At 38.9% G+C, this 10,302-nt stretch overlaps 1 protein-coding gene across 1 annotated transcript; it reads left to right on the top strand.

Annotated features, from left to right (window-relative positions):
- The first annotated feature begins 1,941 nt into the window (after positions 1–1,941).
- SETD9 (SET domain containing 9) lies at positions 1,942–10,086 on the top strand. Its single transcript, XM_065905399.1, has 6 exons — positions 1,942–2,088; positions 3,501–3,868; positions 5,552–5,675; positions 6,741–6,856; positions 7,551–7,656; positions 9,629–10,086. The coding sequence occupies exons 1-6, from the start codon at positions 1,991–1,993 to the stop codon at positions 9,714–9,716; spliced, it is 900 nt and encodes a 299-aa protein (XP_065761471.1). The 5' UTR covers positions 1,942–1,990; the 3' UTR covers positions 9,717–10,086.
- Positions 10,087–10,302: the final 216 nt, after the last annotated feature.

The following is a 10,302-nucleotide window of genomic DNA, read 5'->3' on the forward strand; positions in this document are numbered from 1 at the left end:
GATCATGGCATCTAGTCCCATTACTTCATGGCAAATAGATGGGGAAACAGTGGAAACAGTGGCTGACTTTTTCTGGGCTCCAAAATCACTGCAGATGGTGACTGCAGCCATGAAATTAAAAGACACTTACTCCTTGGAAGGAAAGTCATGACCAACCTAGACAGCATATTAAAAAGCAGAGACATTACTTTGCCAACAAAGGTCCATCTAGTCAAAGCTATGGTTTTTCCAGTAGTCATGTATGGATGTGAGAGCTGGACTATAAAGAAAGCTGAACACCAAAGAATTGATGCTTTTGAACTGTAGTGTTGGAGAAGACTCTTGAGAGTCCCTTGGACTGCAAGCAGATCCAACCAGTCCATCCTAAAGGAGATCAGTCCTGGGTGTTCATTGGAAGGACTGATGCTGAAGCTGAAACTCCAATGCTTTGGCCACCTGATGTGAAGAGCTGACTCATTTGAAAAGACCCTGATGCTGGGAAAGACTGAGGGCAGGAGGAGAAGGGGATGACAGGATGAGATGGTTGGATGGCATCACTGACACAATGGACATGGGTTTGGGTGGACTCTGGGAGTTGGTGATGGACAGGGAGGCCTAGCGTGCTGTGGTTCATGGGGTGCAAAGAGTTGGACACAACTAAGTGACTATACTAAACTGAACAGCCATAAAAGAAACAAGAAACTTTGCCATTTGCAACAACCGGATGAACCCTAAAGGCATTAAGTGAAATAAAACAGAGACAAATAGTGTATAATCTAACCTATATGTGGAAACAAAAATAAAAAAGAACTGAAAAAAAACAAAAAACACAAGCTCATAGAAACAGAACAGATTGGTGATTGTCAGGTGGATGAAATGCATGAAGTGGGTGAAAAGGTACAAACTTTCTTTTATAAAATAGTAAGTCATGGGGATGTAATGTACAACATGGAGATGACAGTTAATAAAACTACTGCACATTTCAAAGTCACTAAGAGTACATCCTCAAAGTTCTCATGACAGGAAAAAAATTTTCTATGGTGACAGATGTTAACTACATTATGGTGGTGATATATATAAATATCCCATCATTATGTTGCATACTTGAAATTAATATAATGTATGTCAACTGTAATTCAAAAAAGTATATAAATAAGGTCTGGGCAAAATGGTCCTTGGTACTAGGTGTACACCTAGATGATTACACGTATGATAAAATATTTTAAAGCACTGGAAATATATACAAAAACTGCTTTTCTGCTTTTAAAGGTTAAGTATATCACTATGGGTAAGAAGTCAACTAGTTCTTTTTGGTTCCTTTTAAGTCTGGAGACCTTGAAGTTACTCTCTGAATGCCATTTGTTACACATCCTGGAACTTAATTGTCTCCATTTAGCAAATCAGGTTAACTCTGGAGGATGTCGATTTCCAAACACAACACCTGACAGCAGAGCCTCTGGAGTTTGCCAATTATCCTATTATAATAGGGTGAAACAGAAACTTTGACATTTTTTTCTTTGTATTCCTATTTGGAATAGAACGTATTAGTCCTAAAGCTACTTGATTTCCCTGAATTTCCACGAGATCTGACTAGTTCGATTTAAACTTTTAGGTTAGGATTCACCGTCACTCTCAGGCAAAGAACAGGAAAGCAAACTTTCCATCCGAAGGAAATGGCAATTATCTATTTCTTAATGAACATCTGATGTGAAGATGACTGAGTCAGTCTCGTGTGTGCAAATACACGAGCGAATGGAGAAAGGAAAAGGAAATAAGGGGCCCTCCTACAGTTCTACGAACCTCTGTTTCAGCGAGCTGGCATCAACAGAGCGGAGGAACGGAGAAGCGGCAACTGGAGCCAAGGGGTACCGGGACAGCCAAGCGGAGCGAAGAGGGCTGAGAACACGAAGGGGCGGGACGGCGCGGCCTCCGCTCCTCCTCGGTCGGGGCGGGCCCGAGACCGCGACCCACCTCTCCCGCGCCGTCCTCGTCAAGGCGCCACGGTGCAGCCATGCCGGGCCGCCTGATGCGGGGCCTCTGGCAGCGATGGCGCCGTTACAGGTACCGCTTCGTACCCTGGATCGCGCTGAACCTAAGCCACAACCCGAGGTGAGAGGGCGACACGGCTTGATCCATGCCGTTTTCCTACCTCCCAGCGCCGCCATCGCGGCCGCTGCGACTTACGCTAGCGGACCGAGGTGGGCGGAGCCTTAGGCGAGTGGAGCCTCAAGCAGGCGGAGCCTAAGACGGCCTTCGGGCCTGAGGCGGGCGGGGCCTGAGGCGGGCGGGACCTGAGGCGGGCGGGACCTGAGTGGGCGGGGCTCGAAGTGGGCAAGGCCCCAGGTGGGCGAGGCGGAGGCTGGCTGAGTCAGAGGCGGGTTGGGGGCCTGAAGACAGCGTGGGGCTTTTAGGTGGGCGGGGCCTAAGGCGCATTTCCCATCGTTCCCGGCGCTGCGAGGTTTTCCAGACCCTGTTGCCCGCGGGCTTGGCTAGAGTTTTAAGTCTTACTGTCTGCAGGCGTTGGGTGTTTGGGCAAAAAAATAGGAACTTTTGAAAAAGGGAAATAACGTGTACGGGATAGTTAGGAGCTTGAAGTGCCTTAGGAAAGCCAAACCGTGGTTTATTTTTACAGCTCTGTAGTTTGTACGGAGAAAACAACCCAGCTCGGCTGTGAGGGTAACAGCTTGGAGTAGTTGACGTACAAAAACGAACAAGAAGCCACCAAAAGCACGTCGGAGTATTGGGTTTAGAATACGGATTTAGCGCCTAAAGAAGGCGATCTAGCTGAGTGGATGGCCGTAGGATCAGTGTTAATACTGGCTTTAGTAAATAGCCTTTTTGGAAAAAGTCAACGCGATGCTCACTTAAATAGGCAGACTAGCTCGGTTGAAGGCTGGTTAATAGCCAAAGAGCTCTCCCAGAGTTTCGTACTACAGAAATGTAAATTCAGGTGCATCATTACTACTATCAAACTGTGAGGCGGAAATTGATTCCTTGTAAGTAAAACAAGAAGTAGAATAATATTTAAAAAGTGATCCTTAAAGTACTACTGAGAGAGACTGACGACATATATAATGTTAAATGTGTCTTTGAAGCTACACGCGTGTAAAAAGAGCCATTGCAATTTGAGGACATAATGGCTTTAGGTGTACTGGGAACCAACGCATTTTCTGCTTCTGGTTCTGCTGTTAACCAGCTTTAGGACAGTTGGGCAAGTTCCCTAACATCTCTAAGCTTGAGTTTCCTTGTCTGCAAAAATGGGATAGTGAAAGTTAGGACCCAACAGAATTTGGTATGGAATGGGCCTTTTGTAAGTATTAGCTGTTGTTGATTTGTGTAAGTATTGTTGGGAGTCAGGTAACTAGAACTGAACCCCCAAAACTCTTTTCCGAACTTCTTTCTTTTATGCGCTTCAAACACATGAGAATTATCTTCATAAAGGCCAGTAACCCTGAGAATATCAAGACAGTCTGGCTTTTATCAGTTGAAGGGTAGTGAATAGAAACTTTTCCCATTTTCAGGACCCTCCGATATGTTCCAGAAGAATCCAAAGACAAAGTTATCTCAGATGAAGATGTCCTAGGAACATTACTGAAAGTTTTCCAGGCTCTATTCATAAATGATTTCAGTAAACAATCAGATATCTTGACTGTGCTTCCAGAACCTGTTAAATCAAAATATCAAGACCTACTGTCAGTTCAGCATCCAAGGGTGAAACAGCTTGAATACAGACATCAGCAGCAAAATACCTTTACACCAGAAGAAATTCTTTATAAGACATTGGGTTTCAGTGTTGCCCGAGAACCTAGCTCATTGATTTCTGCTGGAAAAGGTGTCTTCGTTACTAAAGGATTGGTACAGAAAGGCGCGGTTGTATCTATGTATCCCGGTAAATGACATAATTAGTACTTGACCAAGAGTTTCTTAAGTTCAACAGAATACCTAACCCTATAAGCCTTACATACGGGGTTGTATTGGAAACTGATTTCCACAGATTTTTTTTTGATTGGCAGATAATTGCTTTACAGTGTTCTGTTGGTGTCTACCATACAACAACCTGAATCAGCCATAGGTATACATATGTCCCCTCACTCTTGAGCCTCCTTCCACCACCCCCACCCCACCCTTCTAGGTTATCACAGAGTACCAAGTTGAGCTCCCTATGTTATTCAGCAGCTTTCCACTAGCTATCTATTTTACATATGGAAATATATATGTTTCACTGCTATTCTCTCAGTTTGTCCCAGCCTCTCCTTCCCCATATCCACAAATCCATTCTTTATGTCTGCATCTGTATTCCTTCCCTGCAAATATGATTTCCATGGACTTTTAAATCTTGAGTTGGAAATTAACTGTTTGTAAATTATCTCATGTATTAGAAAGTATCCAGGAGCATTTTGGGATAAATGCATTTTTCTTTTAAGGAAATTTTCCTAATCAATATTTAAATTTAGGCGAGTTATAGTATGGCCTGCTTTGATAAGACTGATTACTTAGAAATTACTAGAGAGTAAGTCAGTTTGGCTTAGATAATAATTAAAGGTAAAAAATGATATGGATTAAAACATAAAGATTAAATTTAAATCTATAAATCACTGAGTAAAGATCTTCCTGTCATTTCTAAAGTTGATAAGTAAAGCAGTTTCTTTGCAAAAGATCATTAACTGGAATGCTCAGTAGAATATGTTATTTGTTAAACCTGTTATTTGGTGCAGTAGCAAGTATGTGTGAATGTTTGTCAGACAGACCTGTTTTTTAAGTAGTCATTCTACTATCTTCTAATTCTATGTCCTTAAACAGGGGCATCTGTTTCCTCCTTCACAACTGTCCTAATTCCGTAAAGACTAAACAGAACAAGCCAGCAACAAATAAATACTAAAATAAATTTAATAAATAAATTAACAGGGCTTCCCTGGTGGCTCAGACGGTAAAGTGTCTGTCTGCAATGCAGGAGGCCTGGGTTCAATCCCTGGGTTGGGAAGATCCCCTGGAGAAGGAAATGGCAGCCCACTTAAGTACTCTTGCCTGGAAAATCCCATAGACGGAGGAGCCTAGTAGGCTACCGTCCATGGGGTGGCAAAGAGTCGGACACGACTGAGCGACTTCACTTTCAACATGCCTGCGGCATAGGAAGCACCCTGTAAATATTTGCTCCTTTCCTCCATTGCAAATGAAAGGAAAAACAACCTGAATGCCAGCCTCATCTATTCCCGTACATATCTATACTAATTGGTTGATAACAAAATACATTTCTTAAAAGTTTCTTTAATAGATGTCGAATAGAACTCTACTTTAAAAAATAAAAACAAAAACACAACTTTGAAACTGAGCCTAAAATGTGGTGTTCATATGTGTGGACAAGTTGGTTCTGTGTTCCTTCTGATATTGGGCACTTTTTAAAGAGGGAAGTAACCAAAGAGAATGTGATAGTCTAGATTGGAGAATGGAAACATTAGAAAAAGGTAGAGAAGTTAAAGCAAATTCTTCCATGTTATGTTCCAGAGAAAGGTCCTTATCATGATGGTTATGATTTTTATAAGTTGCTATAATATGTTTTTATCTTGTATGTTAGGTACAGTATATCAGAAGTACGAGCCAATCTTTTTCCAGTCCATTGGAAATCCATTTATTTTTAGATGCCTAGATGGGGTACTCATTGATGGAAATGACAAAGGAATATCAAAAGTCGTGTATAGGTAAGTTGGTGCCATGTTCAAATTTAATTGTAGGAGACAGAACCATACCACAATGACTCTGACCACTGGCATTTATACTTTAAGTAAAAATCTATTTAGCAAGCCAGAACAAGACATGGAGGAAACTTAAGGGCATGTTACTAAATGAAAGAAGCCAATTTGGAAAAGGCTGCATAATATATAAAGCCCAACTATATGACATTCTAGCAAAAGCCAAACTATGGAGACTGTGAAATGATCAGCATGTGCTAAAGTCTGGGGAGGTGAGGAGAGGTCAATAGGTGGAGCATGGAGAATTTTTAGGGCAGTGAAAATATTCTATGATACCATCATGATGGATAACCTCTCATTATACATGTATCCAAACCCATAAAACGTACACCACCGAGAGTGAGCTGTAAGGCAAAGTATAGGCTCTGGGGTGGTTATGATGTGTCAGTGTCGGTTCGTCAATTGTAGCAAACATACCACTCTGGTTGGGGATGGTGAAAACGGGGGAGGCTGTGCATGTATGGGAATGGGGGGTACCTAAGAAACATCTGTACCTTTTCCTCGGTTTTGCTGTGAACCTTAAACTCTTCTGAAAAAGTCAATTTAGAAAATTGACCAAAAATAAAATCTATTTAGTTAATTGCCCAATTGATTAGATAAGTTTTTTTAACACAGACTTCAAGAATGAGCTTATGGTTGCTGGGGTGGGTGGGGGGAAGAATGGGGGGAAGGGATAATTAGGGAGTTTGGGATAGACAGTTACACACTGCTATATTTTAAATGGATAGCCAGCAGTGTATAGCACATGAAACTCTGCTCAACATTATGTGGCAGCCTGGATGGGAGGGGAGTCTGGGGGAGAATGGGTACGTGTATATGTATGGCTGAGTCCCTTCTCTGCTCACATGAAACTATGACAACATTGTTTATCAGCTTATACCCTAATACAAAATTAAAAAGTTTAAAACAACAATAAAAAGTTTTTAAGAAAAATTTCACTGCTCAATTCTAGGGTTAACTGAATTTTAAGATACAGAGGAACAGTCTCTTAGCTAATGCTTCCACATGTTTCAGATCTTGCCATGGGAGGGATCGACTTGGCCCTTTAAAAATGAGTGATAGTACATGGCTAACATCAGAAATTCATAATCCATTGGCTATAGGACAGTATGTGAACAATTGTTCAAATGGTAAGTTGGCACCTTGGGACTGTGAGATAAAAATATAGCAGTGGTAATGTTCCTCCTTTGCCATATGACTGAGTGCCAGAGGCAGTTAAGTTTAATATCTCAGATATTGAAAGCCCTCAAGTAAATTTTATAATGGCTGATATCAACCAGAGAATTTGGGGAGATAATGATATGCATTAATTGGAATTCTTTAACTGTTTTTATTCTGATTTTGCAATAAACGAGGCAATTGATAACTACCCTTTTGATCACTATTATTTTAGTTATTTTTACTAGTTAACTTAGAGATTATTTTGTCAGTTCCTCAACACAGCCTTATAGATTAATCACTACATTGGTTCTGTTACTAAGTTTTTGAGTTACCAGTCTTCTCTAGGTCTTTACTTTCCTATAAGCTTGATCATCTGGCTACGTTTAACACAGACTTTGGTGTTAGACATGAACTTGAAGCCTGACTCTTCTATTTAACCTTTATTCTCTCTGAGGCTGTTTCCTAATCTTCAAAAAGTAAATAATAAAACATGCAAATATATGTATATATATAATCTCGCAGTGCCTGGAACATAATAGTGATTATTAATTTGAGCATTTTCTAATAATTTAGAAAACCATACATCAATTGCCATAATTCAGTACTGTTTTCCATGACCTGATGAAATGGTTCTGCTTCTAAAAGTTTTGTACTTGTTCTTAGACAGAGCAGCTAATGTCTGTTATCAGGAATTTGATGTGCCTGCAGTTTTCCCTATAGAACTGAAGCAGTATCTTCCAAACATTGCCTACAGCTATGACAGACAAAGGTTAGTCTTCGCGAAAAGTTTTTCCTATCTTCTGTCTTATGCTGTACCTTAAAATAGATATATATTTTCTAAGAAAAAACTATAGAGAGTTTGGGTTTTTTGTGTGTGTGTGAAAAAGTATAACTTAGATTTTTATGTTCATCATAAAATGTGTTAATGTAGGTTATTTGAAATTTTAAAATTTCCATTAACATAGCTCATTCTGGTTATTATCACTACCCACTTTTATTCTATGTAGTACTTTATAAGCTTCAACCTTAAAAATTTTTTAGGTGATTCTATTGTTTTTCCTACCTTCAAATACTTCAAATGAACTTTAATCATTTTAAGAATCCTGTTCTCCATTTTACATGAGAGCACCCAGTTGAAGAAAGGGACCAAATTACACGTTATTGACTTTGTGTACTTCGCTACTAGATTCAGAAACTTAAGAGTGAATAAAAGGGAAATATTCAAAAAAATATAGGGACCAAATTACACGTTATTGACTGTGTATACTTCGCTACTAGATTCAGAAACTTAAGAGTGAATAAAAGGGAAATATTCAAAAAAATATGCATTTTTTTGGTTTTGTTTTTATTTTTATATAATTTTTAAAGATTATTTTCCATTTACAGTCATTACAAAATATTGGTTATATTCCCCATGTTGTACACTGCATCCTTGTAGCCTGTCTTATACCCAGAAGTTTGTACCTCTTACTCTCCTACCCTTGCATTTCCCCTCCCACCCACTGGTAACCACTAGTCTGTTCCCTGTATCTGTGAGTCTGCTTTTTCCTTGTTATATTCACTAGTATGTTGTATTTTTTAGATTCCACATATAAGTGATAAGAATAAATATTTATTTATGGCTGCTCTGCATCTTCTTGGCTGCACACAGGCTTTCTCTAGTTGCAGTGCACAGGCTTCTCACTGCAGTGGTTTCTCTCGCTGCGGAGCATGGGCTCTGGGCACACAGGCTTCAGCAGTTGTGGCATGTGGGCTTAGAAGTTGCGGTTTGTGGACTCTAGCGCTCTGACTCAGTAGTCATGGTGCATGGGCTTAGCTGTCCCGCAGCATGTGGGATCTTCCCGGATCAGGTATCGAACCCGTGTCCCCTGCCTTGGCAGGTGGATTCTTCACCACCGAGCCACTAGGGAAGCCCAAGAATATATTTTAATGTAACATTTATTTTTTGTGCATTAAGTGGAAAGTCTACTGAGAATACTCATGTAACAATTTTTAAATATAAGTAATTGTATATAGCTAAGAGGTTTTTTTTTAATTAACAATGCTATAGGAAGACTTTACCTTTATATCATTTCACTTAGCTGCCAGTTGCTACCAAACTTTATTTTATACAGGTCCTATTGTCCTTTGATGATGAATGATATTTAAAACTTAGACAATTCCCTGTACTTAAAATTTGATAACTTTTATGTCTCTATATGTATGTGTGTGTGTGTGTTTTAACAATGAAGTTTTTTTAACCTGATATTCTGGGGTATAATATTATTACTGTTCAGCAAGTATAGGAAAAGTTAGAAGAGTAGGAACACTGAAGGTATGCATATGTCTTATTGTGTCCATAAAAGTTATTTTTTTTAATGCCAATAAATTTTAAGTAACGTTTCCAGCCTTGCAGAATACAAAAATACAAATTAATTTTTTTTGAAGTGTTGAACTATAATGTCATTTTAAAATGCATTTTATGATACCAGTTTTGAGGACTGGAACATAGAAACATTTTCAAAGAAGCAGTCAGTTATATATACTTATTAATTTGTGGGCTTTTTAAAATGATGCAAAACAAATATGCTCTAAAATGCCTCCATCAGTGATGAGAGCTATTTCTTTATGGAAATCAAATACATAAATTGAGATGATAGGAATCTGAATAAAATTATCAATAAAATCCATCTTGATGGTATTAAAAATATGAGCTTGTATCTGTTAACACTCCTAACTTTTGTCTGTTTTTTTGTTTGCAGTCCACTACGATGTGTCGTTCTTGTTGCACTCAGGGACATTGAACAAGGAGAAGAGCTTTTTTCAAACTACTATACAATTGTCAGCTAACTCTATGAAATTACGTTTACTACTGAGTTATTGAGTTAATTCTAAATGTTTTTGGTTAAGTTTCACGTGCAGAACAAATGTTTTATACCTAATTGGTCCGGACTGAGAATTTTGTGTTTATTGATATTAGTATTTCATCATAAAACCTATTTGCTTCGTTACAATTTCAAATTTGTAATGCAATTCCAGTGTTAATTTGGTTTTTACCTAAGTACACAGTAGCTTACTAAATTAAAAGCCACCATCTGAACTTATAATTTCAACTATTCTTTTGATTGTCTTTGGTAGTTTATCAAATTTTAGCCAAGTCATCAGCAGTTCTTACATGTTGATGTGTACTAACATCCATAAAAACTTATTCAGAATAAACCAAGACCAAAAATATTTGTTGTGTTGTCATGAGTTAATTGGGGTTTGTGTATAATTTCAAGATTGTTTTAGCTGGTTAAGGGGGCAATGGGGAGTCATACTATTTTCTCTATTTGAACATTTTCACACACGTGCACACCTACAAAGCTTAAGAGACTGTAAGAGAGATTGTTTTGGCATGGAAATATAGTTAAAAGATAGTGGTGGGAGGAACACC

The sequence above is a fragment of the Muntiacus reevesi genome, chromosome 14, assembly GCF_963930625.1.
Source record: "Muntiacus reevesi chromosome 14, mMunRee1.1, whole genome shotgun sequence".
Lineage (NCBI taxonomy): Eukaryota > Metazoa > Chordata > Mammalia > Artiodactyla > Cervidae > Muntiacus > Muntiacus reevesi.

Coding starts and splice junctions, on each gene's coding strand:
- SETD9 (XM_065905399.1), top strand. CDS start 1,991: ATGCCGGGCCGCCTGATGCGGGGCCTCTGGCAGCGATGGCGCCGTTAC. Junction 2,089..3,500: donor AACCTAAGCCACAACCCGAG/GTGAGAGGGCGA, acceptor TCCCATTTTCAG/GACCCTCCGATATGTTCCAG. Junction 3,869..5,551: donor GGTTGTATCTATGTATCCCG/GTAAATGACATA, acceptor CTTGTATGTTAG/GTACAGTATATCAGAAGTAC.